The 21,817-nt window shown below is 39.3% G+C and overlaps 1 protein-coding gene across 5 annotated transcripts in view; it reads left to right on the top strand.

The window, feature by feature from the left end:
• Positions 1 to 21,817, top strand: part of CLPTM1L (CLPTM1 like) — a 98,187-nt gene that overhangs the window by 30,075 nt on the left and 46,295 nt on the right. For all 5 annotated transcript variants that reach the window (XM_072411979.1, XM_072411981.1, XM_072411980.1 and 2 more), the window contains exons 7-9: positions 2,192 to 2,309; positions 5,609 to 5,703; positions 8,131 to 8,215. In XM_072411979.1, the coding sequence (XP_072268080.1) occupies positions 2,192 to 2,309; positions 5,609 to 5,703; positions 8,131 to 8,215 (298 nt within the window). The remainder of the gene's footprint in view (positions 1 to 2,191; positions 2,310 to 5,608; positions 5,704 to 8,130; positions 8,216 to 21,817) is intronic.

Below are 21,817 nucleotides of genomic sequence, written 5' to 3'. Positions count from 1 at the left end.
AAAAATTAAAACAAGTAAACATTTACTTACAACACTAACTTGTACTTCAATAACAAACAATTGAGCAAACAAATTCAATGGGAGCGATGGCTTTGCATGGTTTTAGAAAGTTTGGATAACATTAGATGACATTTCATTTTCCTCAGAATTCTGTAATGGTGAAACAGGTACAAACATTTTGATTTTCCATGTATTGTTGCTAAACTGCCCACTTTTGTATTTTATTGTAGAAATATAGATACCTTTAGGCACCGATTCTATCTCTCAGCCTGGCTTTTTGTGAAGCTGCGGCTCTTTAATTCAGTCTGTCGGAAGCTATTCTATCCCTCAGCCTGGCTTTTTGTGAAGCTGCGGCTCTTTAATTCAGTCTGTCGGAAGCTATTCTATCCCTCAGCCTGGCTTTTCACCACACCCCTCCCCCGTGACACGGGTCCTCACTGTTTTCAGTTCGTCGGAAGCTCTCGAGTGTCACGGGGGAGGGGTGCAGCAAAGCCAGGCTGAGAGATAGAATAGCTTCCGACAGACTGAATTAAAGAGCCGCAGCTTCACATCTAAAGAGCCGCAGGTTGCCGACCTCTGGTCTAGACCAATGTTTCTCAGCCAGGGTTCCTCCAGAAGTTGCCAGGGGTTCCTTGAGCAAAGAACAATTTGTGACAGGTCAATTTACCTGATACCAATGATCCTATTGGCTAAGTGAGCTGTTGGTATAGTGTATATATATCGGGTTCCTTGAAGACCTAAAAGTTATTTCAAGGTTTCCTCCAAATTAAAAGGTAGAGAAACAAGGGACCCTCCCACATTTAGATGTGATAGATTACCAGTACATCCTTGGTCAGCATAGCTATGCCGACCCAAGCATCTGTATAGCAACGTCATTTGTTTTATAATATGTGTTTATGGTTGTTTTATGCAATGTTGCACAATGGTTTATTGCACTATTTCTATAGATTCTACACTAGTAATATGGGTTTTTCCCCGAGTAGGTCTGCTGGAGCCCTGACTTTAGTCACCACCTTACCCACATAGGTAAACCGCCTAATTATGTGACTTTTTTAGGGTTTTTACCCTCCACCTAGGTTGCTCATCGGTGGCTGGGATATTGGCCCTTCCCAGTCAACGAGAGCGTTGTCCTTGTGTGTCCTCTACCTCCATCCCCTACCCCCTTTGACTTTTTTCCTCCCCTACTTTAACCCCCATTAACTCCCGGTGCAAACTTCCCAGCAATCGCAATCTTTGCACTTTCAATGCCAAGGGCCCTCCAAGCGTTCATAAATAAGGAATCTCCTCAATTACATATTTATCTGTAATGAGGTGACATTCACCCCTTGGCGTTGATGTAACGAGATATGGTATCTCTATGTACTTATTTTTTCCCTTATCCCCCCTCTTCCTCCCCTACCTTGTCCACACCCATCTATTCCTTCACCTATAATATTTGTACTTCATGAGCTAATTGGAAAACATTGAAGCAGTAGTTTCAGCTGCACCCACTAGCTTCTCATTAAAATCTCTAATCCGCCTCATGTCCCTCGTTGGCTATGTTCCAAACTCCCTATCTTCATAGTAGTTTGCTTCTCTCTCTTAGGGGCACTAATGATATTCTCAAACCACAACAGAATCCTTTGCTTCCTTCCCACCTGCTCCTATTTTACTCATCCTTAACTCTGCCTCCACACCTACTGCTGTATTTCCTTGGGTGCAAATGCTTTGCAATGGGCATAGTTCTGAAAAGAGGCAATACTAAGCATGGGTGCTTGCTTAACCAGGGAGCCTTAAAACTTTGCTGCAACTCTTGCATAGTGCTGCATAAAACAATACAAAAATGTATTTTTCTCACATGTGCAGTGACAATCTACTGTTGCACAAGTTCCTTCTGTAGTTCTCAGTCCTACCTGAAAGAGGTAAATGTGCAAAAATCAACAAACAATAACATCTTGACACTAATTGATAATGAATTCTTTTGTTATCTGGCAATGTGACATTATTAGACACATTCAATGTACTTGACTTTCATTTGGTTAATGGCCAATATCGGCATTCTTACTTCAAACCGATTCTACCTTGCTTAAATTTGCTATCTATTGAAGGATTATATCCCAGAAGGTAATGGTGTACTATTATTGTTCATTTTGCTTTTAAATTGGTCTAAGGCTTTTGAAATTTATTTAAGCCAGTGTTTTGCCTAATCTAGATGATAAATCGTTCTACAACAGAACTTCCTCTGACTGTATCGTATGACAAAATATCATTGGGTAAACTACGGTTTTGGATTCACATGCAAGATGCGGTTTACTCTTTACAGCAGTTTGGTAAGTTAACCTATACATCTGTGTCTAGTAAACTAATATAAGGGTGGCTGAAAAGGAATACAATAGTTGAAAATTTGTGCAGGGTTGCAGCATTCCAGAGTCCCCTTAACTTTGTCCTGTCATAGCATTGTTATTTTTATACACCTAAGGACCTATGTTCAACATGACTGCCGTTTTTAAAAACGTTATTTTTTAGTTTAGATTTATCTTACAATATTCCATGATGCAGACTTTACAGCAGACTTTATTAGTGGTAGCTGTCACTAACTCTTAATCTCATCTCAATCTGCATTATAGGCATCAGTAACATGTGGAAAGTACAGCATCAAACTAAAATAAGTGATCGTTCTTGGTACATTTGTTCCCTAATCTACTTTGCTGAAAGATTTCCCAGATGTTAATGACATTTGAAACCACAGTATTACAAAACTTTAAGGACACAGTATTTGTCGATAGTGAAGAATATATGGCTACATGTGTAAAAAGAAAAAAAATCATATATATCTGTACTTATCAAGTAAATTATTTTGTTGAGATTAGAGTATTTAATTCTTTTTAATTCTTGAACACTGTCCAATTAGGCGTGATGTAGGTATCTCAGGAGGCTCTGTGCTTCCATTAATTCCCAATCGCTTAGGGCAGGGGTCCTCAAACTTTTTAAACAGGGGGTCGGTTCACGGTCCTTCAGACTGTCGGGGGGCCGTACTATAGTTTGAAAAAAAACAGGAGAAGATTCTTATGCACACTGCACAAAACGTATTTATTGTATAAAAACATGAAAGAACAATACTATACGCACAGCACACTTGCCGATCATTAAAAAAAAAAGTGGCGTTTTTTTCTTTGGCTTTAAAATTGCTTAAGATTATTCCTTTGAATGGAAAATGCACAGATAAATTTGAATTTTCACTGTGTGTATTGAAAATGCAAATTTATCTTGCATTTTCCATGCAAATGAATAATCTCAAGCAATTCATTCATTTGCTTCTTTTTATACATCCTACCCTACACCCAACACTACCCCACACTTTTTATTAATTAAAAAAGGGCTGCTAAAAAAAACTTTGTCAGTGTCTGCTACCTGTCACTCACTGCTGCCTTCATACATCAGCTGGATCACACTGCAGCACATGTGTACATGATCAATGTGCATAGTATGTTTATACTATTTACAAATGTACATTAATCATGTACATTTGTGCTGCAGTGAGAACCAGCCAGTGAATGAAGGCAGCAATGAGTCTCTGCTCATACCTTCTCTGATGGCTTCAGCCCGACAGCTCCAGCATTACCCCGGCAACAGTGGTGTCACGTGACCGGGTTCCCTGGAGTGCAGATCGCAGACAGCCAGAGCTCAGGCAGGAGAACCAGCTTGGGCGGCGGGCAGCCGGCGGGCCGGATGGACAACCTCAGCGGGCCGTAGTTTGAGGACCCCTGGCCTAGGGGGTTTGATAGGCATTACTTGATTTAAATAAAAACATGGAAATTACTTTCTCTGTCTCCTAGTTAGATTATCGTTTATAATAGGATCAAGTTCCAGGGCTTCCACTGCCTTAGTGACCTGTTGTACAAAATGAGATATATTCATATTTAAATTCAATGGGGGAAAAGTCCTATATTTACATTTAAAATGATTCTTCTTCCTCTCCAGTACTGAAGAGACTTGTTTTTCAAGACTTGTTTAATCTAAAGAACATTCACTTTCCCCCTTTCCTGCATCAAATCTTTGAGAATTCCAAAACAGTCATAAATCAAAAACATCCTGTGATAAAATACAGTGATTTCTATTGTGTAACACACAGCAAAGAGATGTAAATCTTAAAAAAAAAAAAAAAAAAAAAAAAAAAAAAAAAAAAAACACTTTTGTCTAGTTTACTTTCACAGCAAATCCTAGGCCTAGACTGAAATCTCTGCTTCATTCTTTGTGAGTATGTGTGCTGACAAATTGATGATCTTCATCATCAATGATCAATCCTAATCCCCTGTAAATTTGTAAAAAAATTGTATAAATTGACAGTCTTTTTGGATTGTTCCTCGAGTTGTGGAGTCCTTAAAAAAAACTTTTTGACTTTGGGATAGCACCCAAAGGAGGGGCAGATAATGATGAACTTACTGCACCCTGTAGTTGAGATTATTAGACATGACTTTCATTGTGAGAGAACCTTTCACCATAGGGTTTTTTATAGAAGATGATTGATAAGCTGTACCTGTACTAAAGGCCATTTTATCCCAGAAAAATTGACAATTTTTTTGTAATGATGTCCTTATTGTATTTGACATGATGATCCTTTAGCTTCTTTTCACATTTCTCACATATAGGAAATGTCATTAATCCAGCCAATTGACAATAAAATTCCTAAAAATGTTGTTATCTTCCACTTTCAATTCAGATCTATAATGATTTAACAATAAATGCATTAAATTGTTTGAACAATGCCAAAAGCATTTTTCCCATTTGCTTTTAAATGGATCATCAAATTGTTTGATAATGGGAAAGATCTGTACTCTCAAGTAATGTTCAAAATATTTTATATTCTACATAACGACATACAAGACTTTTGTTCACATTTTTGGATCTTGAAAAAAACTGTTGATTTTTTAGTAACATTTTGTTAATGATCATGCACCCCATGCATTAAACCTTCCCATACTATTCCAAAACATGAAGTCATTATGTAAATTAGAGATGGTAATTTTATTTACAAAACTTGGATGATTCCTGCAGCGCATTAGAGTCTTCTTTGTTTCCCCAAATAGACCTGGATAATAAATTAATTTTCCTCTTTCTGATGAAGCTATCTGAGCAAAACCAGTAGAAGGATACCTTTTATATGAAGACATTTTTTCTTGGCTTCTGGAGTAAACTGTGCTTATTCCTGTGTTTCCAAATTGTTCATTTTTGTTCTAATTTTTCCAATTGTTCTACATTTGTGGTTAAGAATCCTCAAAAACTGAAGAAGAAAAATTAATTTTTTAAATAAATAATGTTTTTCGTAAAATCCTTTTTCTTTGAATCAAGAGGACAGCTTTCTCTGTTCTTGTGCAGGGTAATGATATTATGCCTTTGTACTGCTTTGCAAAAACTAAGTAGTATTCCTAGGAGCTAGCTTTCAGTATTTTTTGGCCTAATGTCCAATTCTTTTGAAAATGGCAGCATAACATGCAGTTTCATTAGAAATGTTGTATCCCTCAATCTATTTCAAAGGAAGGATTTTACAAAACAAAAAAATCTTTTTTACCTTTTATTGATTTTGTTCTATCTACTCATACTTCATTTGTTGAAATCTTGTTTTTGGCAGGTTTTTCAGAAAAAGATGCAGATGAAGTAAAGGGAATTTTTGTGGATACCAATCTTTATTTTCTTGCCCTTACTTTCTTTGTAGCTGCTTTTCATGTAAGTTGTAATTTATTTATTGCAGTTCTAACACTGAGATTCTTTCTAATAGCTAATTTATATCTAAACAACAGTATACATCATTGTATGTATAGAAATAAAACAAAACATTTTGGATTGATAATATAAACAAAACACGGGGATTAGATTTATATTAAAACATAAAGGTATTGCAGTGATATGGTTGGATCTAATGAAATACACCTTACCACCATGTAAAAAAAAAATGTTAGTCGATGTAGACAGGTACCAGTGTTCATTGGAGGTATCTAGGACGCATTAGTGTGTCTTCATCACATCATCTTAGTAACTGCTCACGTGCTGTGATGACAGCAGCCTTACTTTCACAGTCCCTTGGGTAGACGACCTCAAGTGTGTGTGTTTTTTTTTTTTTTTTTTTTTTTTTTTTTAAAAAAAAGCATAAGACACAAACAAGATATTTAGAATTAGAAAAGGTATTCCACATTCTTTGTAACCCACGCAGCTTATCAATATCAAAACATACCACATAAAACATTCTTGGCTTGCCTTGCTCTACTACACATCAATATTCCATAAGATTAGACATTCGCAGTTAGATCAATTTTTTATTTTTGTACAGATTTTCAAAAACTAGAAGTTGTTATTACTTGCAAATCATTCCCCACGCAGTTTTTTGTTCTGCAGAGTAACATACACTGGCTTAACCAAAGTTTTTAGGAATTTTAGATACCCACATTGGCACCTGTCTTCACTGTAATAAACAGTGAAACAGTTGCATTATGACTCCTAAATCGGCTATCTTTCAGGTCGAAACAGTAGTAGTGCAAGTCTACTTCGTTTTTTTTTTCATTCAATTCTCTCTTTTTCTAAAATCATGATAATGATACTCACTAGTGGTATCTGGTGGATTAAAATAGTAAATATTGAATGCCGATTTTCTGTTTAGTTATCCCTTTCCCTAGCTTACTTGGACACAGAAAGGTAAATAGATCATTGATAAGTTCATTCTTCCATACCCCTTTTCTAACTTTCCTATGCTAAGCTATAAAGCAGAGTTGATGCACAATGATATAAAAAATATTCATTTTCCTGTGTCCCTCAGTGCAGTGGTCCCCAGCCTTTCTGACAGCAGGGTCCAGGAACATAGATTAAAATTTTACCACAACCCAGTATATGTACAGCTTACACTACGCTATTCTCAGCTGAGAATAGCAGAGTAGTGTAAGAGAGCTCCCTGTGTACCCTGAAAATTTCAAGTTTCTACAACAATGGGTATAGGAGATCTGATGGTTTATACATGGGGGCAACGACAGCAGCATGGACACAGCTCTCATGCTGCTGCTGATGTACAAGAGGTGGGATTATTTCACAATGCAAGGTGGGCTGTGAGCAGCACAGCTGATCTGAGGTCTATAGAACACACCTACTCTTGGGGAGCTCACACAGAAGCCCGATCTCATAGAAAAAGATGCGCGCACAGACAGTAGTATTCAGTAGATAGTACGCATTACGAAGGTTGGATTTTCTCATAGGACTGGTGCTTTTGCCTCCTGTCATTTGTGGCCCCCAACTCACGTGCCAAAGACCGGCACCAGTCTGTGGCCGGGGGGTTGGGGACCACTGCCTCAGTGGATGGGAGTCATTTACTTTTAAGTTATAAAGCCACCTACAGGAGGATTGGACAGTAGCAATACCCTCAAGGCCAACCCCATCATGCTATCAGCATGCCTCAGTTTTTTCTAGTAGGAGGCTGAATTACTTTTCTTGAGCTGTGCTCTAAACTTGCAGTCCAGGGTCCTTTAAGGTCCATAAAACTGTTAAGTGTGTACTGGCTCCTGTGTTCTAGTGGAATTTTCTCGGTACAATAAATAAAACCATCATTATTTAAACAATCCATCATAAAAAGATTGAAAAAATATACTCTTTGCAGATAGAGTAGTGATTACCTTATGCATTTCACACAAACAGCTTCATTAGGAGAAACACCGTTATTAGCATATGTACATTCGTTATCCCAACGCAGTCACTGTGAGAACATAAATGCCATGCATAGGAGGATTTTTCAAATTGAGTCTGGTTCCTGAATATGCCAGTCCAAATGAGTCTTAATAATGTGAAATATCCTAAAGAAAGCTCCAGAGCATTTATTTTTATCATGCTAAATGAATAGAATAAGTTGTATATATTTCCTAACAGCAGGCTAGTATCAGTTTTTGTTTTTAGGATTTATTTATATCAGGGATGTGGTCCAAATAAACAAGGACCTAAACACTACTAATTAAAGATTGGTTACTACAGATTTTCCTGCTATAAAACTGTAAAAATAAAAATGTAAATTTTGTGCATATGTGTATCAGTGTGTGTGTGTGTGTGTGTGTGTGTGTGTGTGTGTATCTTGGGAACACCATTTTAACACTAGCTCATAATGTATTTTTCCATTTACAGCTCCTGTTTGATTTTCTTGCATTTAAAAATGACATAAGCTTCTGGAAAAAGAAGAAAAATATGGTGGGGATGTCAACAAAAGCAGGTATTCTATTTACCAATGTCAGTATATATAAAGTATATGTATAATATTTTTGTACCTTACTTTGTTCTCTATTCTCAATGTTAATGCATATCTTTCTGTTGTGGTCTGTGTGCAGCATAAGCAACAAACAAAGGCTTAGTCTAGGACTGTTTCCCAGCATTTAATCTGAGCAACTAAACTTCATGTTTAAAATTCCCATACATTTCAATGGGTTAGTCTTCACCTGGGTATTTGTTGGAGGCACTACTAGCATGACTTATTTGAAATCTGAAAACCTCTTTTAATAAGGGGACCCCCAGATGTCTGCCACCCCACCCTGGGGAATGTGGGGAATGTTTATATCTATAAAGAATAAGACCGGACTTTAATGTTGATGTTCTGGGGACACTGCTCCCAGAAGCCCTAGCGGAAAATTCACATGTGTTCTGCACTCACATGGGCAGAACACACATTCCGTCCTCTAGGGCTGCCGGAAGCAGTGTCCCCATAGGACCTTGATTAGATAAGAAAAGGTAAACCCTGATGACGGCTCAAGTGTTATTAGTGTTTTACATTTTCTCAGCCCGTCAGCACTAGGGGTGAATGGGGACACATTGTCCTCCTTTGCCCTCCAGTCTCTGGGGATCCCACACTGTCAGCATTCCCAAAGCTGTACTCATGTCAGCCATAGGAATCATCCTTTTATTGTGGTAAGGATGATAACCTGTAAAAAAAAAAAATAGGTGGTAACCGGTAAAAAACAAAAAGATAAGTATTTAGTATTTACAGTTTACATTAATAATGATATATAGGTTTTAGGTACAGGTAGTCCCCAAGTTAAGGACATCCTACAACAGACAAGGCCTAAATATGAACAGGGCCTTCCCTGCTCATTTGTGCAGGACAGAGGCTTGATGGTGGGGAGGGGGGCGGTTCGCATGACTTGCAAAATAAATCTTTTGCTGTTCTGCAACTTCTTATAGAAGCCACAGGTTAAACCTTGATTTCCATCACATTTTGCACTGTGTGACATCAAATGATTTTAAGAAGGGGTCACGGCATGCACATCTGTAACCAATACCTGTTTGAAATACACACTTCTTTCTTTTTTAAAAAAAATATATTTGACTATTTTGGAAAGAAAAGTTTGGTTGCGCATCTTGCCAGCAAACCGAACATTATTGATATGATTAATACATTGTGTCCTTCTGAGGAAGCCTTCAGGTAAAATGCGTCAAGGATGATAAAACGCAATTTATTGGAAATGTAAGTATTGAGGTTTGTATATGTAATGTTCTATATAATGTTCTCTTTAATTTTCTGTATTTGATTGGTTTTTAAGGATTACAAAATAAATGAGTATTTTTAATATTTTAATGCTGAAAATGTCATTGATGGGCACCTGAAAAGTCCTGATAAAAATAAAATTGTATTTGAATGCACAGGGTGAACCAAAAGTAGGTGGACAATAAATTTTAAGATTTATTTTGAGATTACATATACAGTTATATTGACTAATACAATAAATTTCGATAAACAATTCAATAATACAATACAAAAGCACTGAAAATGTTATTAATGCAGGTGCTCAAACTGCTGTCCATCACATTTTACACATCTTTGAAGTCTATCTTTCACACTTCGACAAACATTTTTGCACAAGTATCTTTGTGTAATATTTCTTGAAATGCATCTCTGATGTAATTTTTCAAATCTCCAATACTTAGTGGTTTTCGACTATAAACTTTGTCTTTGAGTACTCCCCAAAAGAAAAAATCTATTGGGGTAAAGTTTGGTGAACGTGCTGGCCAATCATTTGGCCTTGTTCGGCTTATCTATTACTTGGAAAATGTTTCATCGAGATACTCACGAACTGCTCTTGAATATTGTGAAAGGGCTCCATCTTGTTGGAAACAAAGGTCATGTGAATTAGGCTGTTGTTGTAACTGTGGAACAACTTGATGGGACTGTTATATCATAAAAAAAATGGTCCTAAAACACCAGAACTTGAAACACCACCCCAAACACTGACACCAGGCTGGTTTAGTTGTTGCTCTAATGTTATCTAATGTTACATTCATGTTCTCACTATGCCAGTAAACACAATTGTGTCTGTAAATATGACCAGATAATGTTATCTAATATTCTTGAGTTTTCTCTAATTTCGCTCAGCAAGATCTTCCTAAATTGCAAAATTTAATTTTAAATTATTTGCCATTATGGGTTCTATCTGAACTATCTGAAAAGAAAAAAGATTAAATTTAAATAAATTTAGTTATAAATTTGTATTATAATATAACACAAACACCATAAAATAAAGCTTATCATTTACTGTCCACCTACTTTTGGGTTCACCCTGTCTATGTAAAGCATGTCGTGCCAATTTACAATACTCCCTTATTAATATTTTAAAGAGTACTTAAAAAAAATTATAATGCTTTGTATTGTATCAATAGAAGAATCACGAAATAAGTTATTTTGTTGGTTATGTGACAAAAACTTGTCTAATGAATAATAATAATAATGTGGGATGCAGAGCATAAATTTGCCTGAAAAACCATTATCTTTTACAGGTATATGAAAATTTGCGTCAAAAGTTATGTTTCAGTTTGATGATGTCCTAAAATGTCCATTGTTCTACATTATCATGTCTATTTATTGAGAATTCACTGTGTGCCCACAATCAGTTATACATTTTTAGATTGAAATTGTTCTTTTCAAGGGCAGAATTTACTTGTATTGTATATTTAATTTATTTGTATATCATACGTCAATATTTTTCTCAGGATTTTTGGAGAATGTAAATGTAAAAAAGTACATACATATTCTTCCTGTCATCTATTGGGTGACATCATAATGAAAATACTTGCATTCATTGTATACTCATTGTTCTTACCAGACCCTTTTTGGTGGGTGGCCGGCCACCCGGCTGCCCTGCCCACTCCACCCGGCACTTAGCAGCAGCTCTAATCTTCTGAGTGGACAAGGAGAAGCTGCTCTGTTCTCAGCTAATCCATTCAGAGGATTCCAGCTGCTGATAAGAGCTGCACAGCTAGGATGAGATCAGGCTGCCCCTTCCCAATCTGATAGCTGTGCTGTGGCTTCTATCACATCTTGTAACAATGTATCCATGTGTAATGACATCGGCAGGAAAATAGCTTTGTGTGTTACTGCATTCATTCTGCAGCCTTACAGCTCTCTGTCTAACAACCTTCATATCTCCTAAGCCATATGTCATAATGATTTGAAATTTTCACAGGGGACCCGCATAGTTAGTAGAAAAGACAATTTTTGCAACCCAGCTTTAAAAAAAAAAAAAAAAAAAAAAATGTCAAGATATGGGGATCAGAATTGTAAAAACTTGTGAAAATACAAAATTGGGGTTCCTGTTTCAAAAGCAAGTGCCCCTATGAGTCCTTAATTGAAAATGCAAATTGAAGGCCCCAGGGGCCCCTTACATAACAAATGAGCATTGGGATGGGGCCCCTAAATTAATACCTACCTGTCAAAAACATGTCATACTATGTTACCCTGTCTGCTTCTCTTCTTTGAATCCCAATTTCCCTAGAATGGGGGGGTGTACAAAACCGAAAGTAAAGGGGCAGTGGGGGGACACCTTTGACTACCCCCCACCACCTCAATTAAAATGTAATTACTATGGTATCATCAGAACATGAAAAACTCCACCATCAAAACGCACTGTCCTGTTACACATTACTGCCCACTTCTAACACTTGAACCCCAATTTCTCTGGAATGGGGAGGTGTTGGAAATGTGAAAATGTGTGGGGAACATCTGTGGCAAACACCCCCTAATTTTCATCACTATGGTATCATTAGAACATAAAAAAAACTCTGCCCATCATCAAATCAGGTTTCAGGTACTGGAAGGGCACATGAATGTGTAACAGGTCAGTGTGTTTTGATGGGCAGAGGTTTTTATGTTATAATGATGCCATGGAGATGAAAATTTGGGGGTGTTAGCTACAAGTGTCCCCCACTTGCACCTCTAATTTTGTTTACCTGCACCTCTCTGTTCTAGAGAAAGTAGGGTTCAAGGTAGAGAAGCGGACAGTTTGATGGGCAGAGGTTTTTTGTTTATGTTCTAATAATGCCATGCTAATTACATTTTAGGGTGGTTTATACATAGTTCCATAGTAGGTTAGGTTGAAAAAAGTCAAATCAAGTTTAACCACTAGGGAAATAAACATATCCCAGATATAAAACCTTATAAGACATAGTTGGTCCAGAAGAAGGTAAAAATACCCTGGTACAAATGGCTTCAACAGGAGAAAAAAATTCCTTCCTGATTCCATGAGGCAATTGGATGTTCCCTGGATCAAAAGTCACTGTTTTTTTTTTTTTTACTTTAAAGCACTAATACCCAGTTATATTCTGTGCTTCTAGAAAAACATCCAGCTTTTTCTTAAAGGAATCTATAGTAGTTGCTGAAACTACATCCTGAGGGAGCTGATTCCACATTTTCACAGACCCGTTTCTACATTTTCACAGTGAAGAATCACTTCCTTATCCGGAGCGTAAACTTTTTTTCCTCCAGACGCAAAGAGTGCCCTCTTGTTGTTTGTAATGATCTCAGAGTGAATAATGGGGAAGAGAGTTCTCTATATGGACCATTTATATATTTATACAGGGTGATCATAACCCCCCTTAAACGTCTCTTCTCAAGGCAGAATAGATTCAGTTCAGCTAATTTCTCCTCATAGCTGAGCTCCTCCATTCCTTTTATTATTTGGTTGCCCTTCTCTGCACTCTCTCTAATTGAACATTGACCTTTTTGTGAACTGGTGCCCAAAACTGGACTGCATATTCCAGATGTGGTTTGACCAATGCTTTTTACAGAAGCAGGATAATGTCTCCATCTCTGCAGTTTATTACTCTTTTAATACGTTAAGTAAGAAACCACTTTACTAGCTTTAGATATTGCAGCTTGGCATTGCATTTTGTTTTTAGGTCTATGATCTACCAGAACTCCCAGATCCTTTTCCATTTCTGACTCCCCCAAATGTATTCCCCCTGGACAGTATGAAGCATGCATGTTATTAGCTCCCAAGTGCATCATTTTACATTTATCTATATTAAATGTCATTTGCCACTTGGCTGCCCAATCAAACAGTACATCCAGGTCTGCATATAGATTATAGACATCATGTATGGACTTAATTCCATTACATAGTTTGGTGTCATCTGCAAACACAGAAATGGTTATTTTAATCCTAAACTCTACATCATTTATAAAGATGTTAAACAGTAAAGTTCCCAACACTAAACCCTGGGGTACACCACTAATAACCTTAGAACATTCAGAGTATGAGTCATTAATTACAACTCTCTGGATCCAATCTTTAAGCCAGTTCTCTATCCATTTACAGATTGATTTTTCTAAGCCTGTCAACCCTAACTTGCATATTAATTGTCTGTGGGGTACAGTGTCAAATGCTTTAGCAAAGTCCAAGTACACTATATCAACTGCTGTTCCATGCTCTACCTGTTTACCGTATATTCCGGCGTACAACACGACTTTTTAACCCCGAAAAATCTATGACAAAGTCAGGGGTCGCCTTGTACGCCGGGTACCAGTACTTACCTGCAGCGCCCGGTGTCCTCGCGAGTCCCCTCTCTGGTCTGGCGTCCCTGCGAGTCCTCCTGTGCCTCCTTCTGTCTTCCTGCTTTTCAGCTTACACGAGTCCTCCTGGGCAGGCTCGCGTTGCTTCACAGCAGGACTCGTGTAAGCTGAAAAGCAGGACGTGAGCCTGGATTGGCTCTCCAGTGGAGAGCCTGGATTGGCTCTTCACTGGAACACGCCCATTCATTAAAGGAACGTGCCCATTCATTACTTAGAACTAGTAGTGTACAGTTCTTTCTGCCTCTCAGTTCTCACACAATAGTGAGATCTGACAGGCAGAAGGAACAGTACAATACTGGGCATATAACACGACCCCCAAATGATTGGTTAGAGTGGGGGGTCGTCTTATACGCCCAGTCGCCTTATACACCGGAAAATACGGTACTTACTTCCTCATAAAAAGAGAGTAAATTTGTTTGACAACTTCTGTCTTTCCTAAAGCCATGCTGACTACTACTATTTTTTTCTAGCAGAAACTCCTCTATGTGGTTCTTTTTCAAACTCTCTAAGACCTTTCCTTTCGTTAAACTAACGGGTCTGTAGTTACCTGGTAATGACTTTGCACCCTTTTTGAAGATAGGAACCACATTGGCCTTACACCAATCCATCAGTACCTTGCCAGTGACTAAAGAGTCTCTAAAAATTAGAAATAATGGCTTTGAAATAACTGAGCTCAGCTCTTTGAGGACATGTGGATGTAATCCATCAGGTCCTGTTGATTTGTCAACATTAATTTTCCCAGCTGTTTCATATCAATTCTGAGCCATTGTGTCTCATTTAAGGCAGTGACATTGCTATTATGAATTTGGACTTGAGCTCTGCCATTTTTCTTCGTGTACACAGAACTAAAAAAAGTGTTTAGTAAATCTTCTTTGCCCTTATCCCCAGTTACCAACCCAGCAACATCCTTTAAGGGCCCTACATGCTCAGATCTGATCATTTTGCTAATAATATATTTGAAAAATTTTGGGGGTTAGCCTTACTTTCCTTTGGAATCTGTCTTTCATTTTGAAGTTTTGCACATTTTATCTCCTTTTTACATCTTTTGTTATATTCTTTATAGGTTTCAAATGATAAAGGTGATCCTTCATTTTTATGTTTTTGGAAAGCCCTTTTCTTGTTCCTTATGGCTTTTTTTAACATTTGTGAGCCACCTAGGTTTTAATTTTAGAGTTTAGAGCCTCCCTTAATAATGGAAGATTTGCTCTCTTAAAATTAAATGTTTTTTTTTCTTTCCTGTTTTTGCTTCTTGTTTACAGCTTACCTTAAATGAAATCATATTATGGTCCCTGCTACCCAGATTCTCTTTTGTTTGCACATGTGTTTTAAGCTCTGCATTGTTAGAAAGCACTAGGTCCAGCAGAGTATCATTTCTAGTTGGGGCTTCTATAAACCTTACCATAAAATTATCTTGTATTAAATTCACAAATTTCCTCCTTTTTGCTGTTCCTGTAGTGCCATTGCTCCAGTCAGTGTCAGGGTAGTTGAAATCTCCCATGATTAAAACACTTCCACTTTTTGCTGCTTTTTCAATCTGTGCTAGTAGTTGATTTTCTAAGTCTTCCTTAGCACTGGGGGGCCTAAAGCAGACTCCAATAATTATTTGTGTGTTATTCAACTCCACCCATATTGCCTCAACCTCATCGCTTTTTCCATCCACAATTTCTTCTTTCACATTTACTTTTGGTACACTTCTCACATACAGACAGACACCCCCACCCTTTCTTTTGACTGTTTTTACGAAAGAGAATATACCCAGGAATATTGACAGCCCAGTCATGCAAAGAACAAAGCCGGGATTCAGCAATACCAACTAAGTCATAAGTCTCCTCATTAAGGCTTCCAACTCCCCTATCTTGTTTGCTAGACTTCTAGCATTAGTGAACAGGCTCTTTAAACCATTGCTGCTTTTACCATAATTATTTGCCAAATCCTTTTGTTTTTTAGTACAATTAGTACTGCACAATCAAATGTTTGTTTGTAACATGGGAAGCTCCTTACAATTATCCCTAATCCTCCACAATCCACCCTCCACTAATCTTTAGTCTAGTGGCTAATCTTTCTGCCACCTTATTCGACTGTCCCACCCCCCTCTGTCCTAGTTTAAATATCCCTCCACCATTCCCCTAAATCTTTCCCCTACCACAGCAGACCCCCTTTCATTTTGGTGCAAACCATCCCTGGCATACAGGTTTTACCCCAATAAAAAGTCAGCCCAGTGCTCTATGAACCAAAACCGATCCCTTCTACACCAGGACCTAAGCAATGCGTTTAGCTGCCTAAGCTCCCTCTGCCTTTCCTGTGTTGTGCATGGCACAGGCAATATTTCAGAGAATATAGCATTGGAGGTCCTTTTCTTCAACTTGAAACCTAGTTCCCTAAACTGATTTTAAGGATCTTCCATCTATATTGTCATTGGTTCCAACATGGACCAAGACAGCTGGATCCTGTCCAGCCCCTCCCAGTAGTTTGACCCCTCGGTCCACTATATGCCAAACCCTGGCACCAGGGAGACAGCAAACCATTCGGTTGAAGGGATCCGCGTAACAAACTATTCTATCTGTCCTCCTGATGATAGAATCACCTATGACTACCAATTGTCTTTTCCCTTTTTTATTATTATTATTATTATTAATAATAATAAACAGGATTTCTATAGCGCCAACATATTACGCAGCGTTGTACAGTAAATAGGGGTTGCAAATGACAGATTAATACAGACAGTAATACAGGAGGAGAGGACCCTGCCCTGAAGAGCTTATAATCTAGTAGGTGGTGGAATTTACACACAATAGGAGGGTGATATGTAGTGGTGGGTTTTCAAAAGGGATGGTTTCAAAAGACAAGAAAATGGGTAGGCAAGTTTGAAAAAATGGTTTTTGAGTTATCTTTTTTTTTTTTTTTTTTTAAATTGTTTTTATTGATTTTTATTTATACATTTACAACCAAACAATTATAACCAATAGGGGAAACATAACACACAGGGGGAAAGAAAGGGGAACACTCATAATAGTTTAGTTAACAGCATACAATCACATAATCAGCCAGATATATTGGTGATATACCATGTGGAATATTGGAACAATTCGAGAATTGATTTACTGTCCGAGTCCGCAAAGGCATAAATCAAAAAGTTATACCAATGCTGCCAGAAGCGAGTTATGGAGTCATCGCCTTGCAGTTTAGCATCCTGGCAGCCAAGAGGCAAATATTAGTCCATGTTCGTACAGAGCGTGCTATGTTATCCGTGACTATGCCATCCCAGTAACCAAACAGCAACAGAGAAGGAGTATTTAGAATGGTATGACCAGTAACATTGGATATTAACATAAGTATTTGACACGAAAATGCAGTGATATTCGGGCAAAACCATAAACGGTGTGACAGAGAAGCACTAGTGCAATTGCACTTGGGACATTGAATGTGCCACCGTCTAGGCTGCGGGACAGATATGGAAGGCCTAAACACTTTGTAGGCCCTATATAGTAACATGAATTGGGATTCCCTCCATATCTCATTAACCATACTCTGCCTTACCGTTTGATAACCCTGTATAACACAATATACTATATCTGGATCTGGAAAATCTTTTTGCCACATTTTCACATTAGAAGCTGACAGAGGCTTAGTAAAGACAGGCAGCAGACATGCGTATATATTAGAGATATTCGGGGGAGATAATGATAAAAGGTTGTCAAAACCATTAGGCTGAAACGCCTCCGCATGGGGTAGCACTAAAGACTTGAGATACTACTTAGCCTGATTGAACCGCCCAACGTGGAATATTGTATTTAACCTACAGATCAGTCAAGGAAAGTTTAGTCTGATCTTCCAGATGGAAGAGATCTCTGTAGTACACTAGGCCTTTTTGTTTCCATACCCCAAATGCTGCGTGCTCTTGTGCCCGTGGAAACATGGGATTACCACATATGAGCAGATACTAAGATAGACAAACTGGTACTTTGAACCTCTGTCTAATCACCTTCCATGTAACCACTGTGTCTCTAATCAAGATATTATGACGTAGAGTGGTAGGAACTGCAGAGAATCTACAATGTAGTAAAACCCAGAGATTCCAGGGATTTGACATTGCTGCACTTTCTAGAAGTACATTGGAACATCAAGATGTACCCCTAAGCCAGTCGACTACATGTTTGGCCAAACAGGCCAGATTATAAAGTCCTTTATTGGGAAAACCCACACCACCTTCAGTTTTGGGCAGATACAATTTCGCCAGAGATTCTCGAGCGCTTGCCATTCCACAAAAATTTTGTAAAAGCCCTATTAGGAGCATTCACATGAGTATGGGTCAGTAGAAGAGCCATCGTCTGCATGGGGTAAAGCAGTTTAGGGAATGACATCATCTTCACTAGGTGGCAATGGCCCAAGAATGATAGAGGCAAATGTTCCCACATTCTTAATTCTTTTTGTATTTTGGGTATTCAATGTGCGTAAAGATGATGGCAAACATCCATTGCGAAGCCCTAGTTATAGTATAGAGTTCGCTGCCACTTTGAACGGCACATGCGCCCTCCAACTCTCCGCAATTTCCCAGGCCTGGCTAATGGTAATATCTCACTTTTATCAAAATGTATTTTCAACCCAGAAAAACTTTCAAAGGTATGAAACACAGTTTGAATAGTATTACTGTCAAGTCTGGGGCTGGAAGTAAGGTCAGAATATCGTCTGCGAAAAAAGTGGTTCGTAATTCATTAGCTTGAACCGGTATACCATGTAATGAAGGGGTAGTATCCAAGTATCTGACCAACGGTTCCAGTGCAAGGTTAAAAAGGAGAAGGGATAGAGGGCACCCCTGTCGAGTCCCTCTGTGAAGAGCAATGGGATTGGACAGAAATTCTGATGTATGTATACTGGCTATTGGAGACGCATATATAGCTTCCAACAGTTTGAGGAATGAACCCTAACTCCAATAACTAAGCACCGTAAAGAGCCAAGGTATATTTACCGTATCAAATGCTTTGTGCGCATCTATCGCAATGATAGCTAAGTCTAGGTCGGGCTGGTGCTTCTCAATCTCCAATGCCGCCAGTACTTTTCTAATAATAGTCACTGCCGCCCTGCCTTGAACGAAGCCCACTTGAGAAGGAGAAAAAAGAGAGGGTAGTAACCTGGCAAATCTATCTGCAAGAATTTTAGACAATATTTTCGCATCTATATTCACTAAAGAAATGGGGCGATATGATTCCGGATCACAGGGGTTTTTATCTTTTTTCAAGAGAAGCTTTATATAAGCCTCTTGACCAGAACGAAAGTACACACCACGTTCCCAGAGAGTGGAATAAAGTGCATGTAGCTCTTCTACCACCTCATCTTTCAACATTTTAAAAATTCAGTGGTGAACCCGTTGGGGCCTGGGGCTTTTCCATTTTTCAAATTGTTGATAGTCGTCAATATTTGTTCTGTAGTGATAGGTGCATTAAGAGCATCTATATCGCTTTGTTGTAGGTGGGGTTGAGTTCTCTTTTAAATGAGCAGAAAGTAGAGGTAAGCCAAAAGGACGAGGAGGACCATTCCAGAGAGTTGGGACAGCTCTAGAGAAGTCTTGTATCCGTGCGTGAGATGAGATTATGAGTGAGGAAGTCATTAGTAGGTCATTGGAGGAGCGGAGAGAGCGGCTGGGGGAGTACTTTTTTACCAGGTCAGAAATGTAAGTGGGACAAAACCTGTGTAGGGATTTGAAAGCAAAGCACAGGAGCTTGAATTCGATTCTAAGGTGAAATGGAAGCCAGTGGTAGAGATTAGCAAAGAGATGCAGCGGAAGAGGAGTGGTGAGAAGGATGGATGAGTCTGGCTGCAGCATTCATGATAGATTGTAGAGGAGAGAGTCGGGTTAGTGGAATACCAGAGAGGAGGATGTTACAGTAGTCCAGACGAGAGATGATAAGAGTGTGTACAAGGAGTTTGGTGGTCGCGGGACAGGTAGGGGCGGATTTTGGAGATGTTGCGTAGGTGAAAGTGACAGGACCTGGAAATGTTCTGAATATGGGGGGTAAATGAGAGGGCAGAGTCAAAGATGACACTAAGACAACGTGCTTGAGGGGAGGGCCGAAGAACAGTGTTAACAGTTAGATATGTCGGGGAGATTTGGAATTTGAGGGGGATGATGATGACTTCTGTTTTATCCAGGTTGAGTTTTAAAAATCGGTCAGACATCCATAATGAGATGGCTGACAGGCAGCGGGAGACAGGTCAGGGGTGGACAGATTTAGTAAGGGCTGTTTCAATGGAATGGGCAGCTCTAAATCCGGACTGGAGGGGGTCAAGGAGAGAGTTTGTGCTCAGGTAATCGGTGAGTCTATTGTAGATAAGGCGTTCAAGAAGTTTGGAGACATATAGTAGAAGGGAGATAAGACGGTAGTTAGAGGGTAGGGAGGGGTCCAGTGAGGGTTTCTTTAGGATAGGGAGAATTATGGCATGTTTAAAAGCTGAGGGGAATTTACCAGTAGAAAAAGAGAGGTTCAATAGTTCTGTTAGGGCAGGGGCCAGGGTTGAGGAATGGGCACGGAGTAGATCAGAGGGAATTGGGTCAAGTGGACAGGTAGACGGAGATGATGAGAGAAGAGATAAGACTTCGTCCACAGTAATAGGGCTGAATGAGGCCAATGATGATTTACAGGTAAAGTAGGTGGCAATGTCTTGGGCAGAGAAGGATGTTGTGGGGGGAGCAGGTGTGGGGTTTAGGAGGGAGTCAATTGTAGAGAAGAGGTTGCGTGGATTGGAAGCTTGGGAGGAAATGACTGCGGAGAAATAATTTTGCTTGGTGACAGTGAGCTCTGTGTTAAAGTATTGTAGTTTGGCTTTGTAGCCCATGAAGTCAGCGCTGAGGCCAGATTTATTCCACTTGCGCTCAGCTGCACGAACAGTCTTTTGTAGCTGTTTGGTGTGATTGTTGTGTCAGGGTCGGGGTTGGCAGGGCGGGGGTAGCGGAAGGTGGCAGGGGAAACATTATCCAAAGCCAAGGAAAGTGAGTGGTTTAACATGGTGGCAGCTTCATCTGGGGAGGTGATTTTGGAGAGAGAGGGGGTTAGGGACGCAAGGCAGTTTGCGAAAAGGTTGTGGTCAAGGATACAAATATCTCTCTGCCATTGACCAGGTCTGGGATGTGGCAAGGGAGGGCAAGAGTTCGATAGGTTAAAGGTGATAAGGTTTTGATCAGAAAGGGGAAATGGTGAGTTGTCAAGGAGGGTGAGGTTGCGGAGTTAAGAAAATACCAGGTCTAAAGTGTGTCCGGCTATGTGTGTGGGGCTATTGATGTGCTGTGTGAGTCCAAATGAGGAGGTAATGGCTGGGGAGGGAAGGTTGGGCTCATCCATTGCAACATTAAAGTCACCAAGGATGAGGGTGGGCAGGTCATTGGAAAGAATGTGTGGGAGCCAGGATGCAAAGTTATCCAAAAATTGTGATACTGGGCCAGGGGGTGGTAGACAACAGCAACAATGAGGAGTAAGGGGCTAAAGAGACAGACAGAGTGGACTTCAAATAAGGTGAAAATGAGAGGGGGTAAGGACTTATGGGTAGGGTGAATGGGGATGAGCCTAGGAGAAGGGAATGTCTTGCTGAGAGTGTATGGAAGGCGGAGGCTGCGTGGGGGGACCAGGGTTGGGTGAGATGTCACCAGAGAGTATCAGTAGAGAAAAGAGGTGCAGGAGTACAGACAGAGAAATAAGGAGAGTGAAGGAGCAGAGAGACAATGAGTTATCAGACTGGGGAGGACAGGGAGTAGTGCCAACAAAGTGAGAGCAGGGTGAATAATACATTTTTACAGATATTTGGGAACCATATGGGTACATTAAACAATGTGCCAAACTGAAGTCCAAGAGAAGCAGTCCAATAATATGGGTTCAAGTGAGGCTTGTAAACTTGCTGAGTTCCAGGAGTGGGGGATAATGATTCAGTCAAAGAGATGGTTTGATGAAATACCAGTTCAGAATGGCAGCAGCAGAGGATGTGTTGGAGTCC

The sequence above is a fragment of the Pyxicephalus adspersus genome, chromosome 5 (assembly GCF_032062135.1).
Source record: "Pyxicephalus adspersus chromosome 5, UCB_Pads_2.0, whole genome shotgun sequence".
Classification (NCBI taxonomy): domain Eukaryota; kingdom Metazoa; phylum Chordata; class Amphibia; order Anura; family Pyxicephalidae; genus Pyxicephalus; species Pyxicephalus adspersus.
The sequence above is the reverse complement of the archived record's forward strand: the minus strand, read 5'-3'. Positions and strand labels throughout refer to the sequence as shown.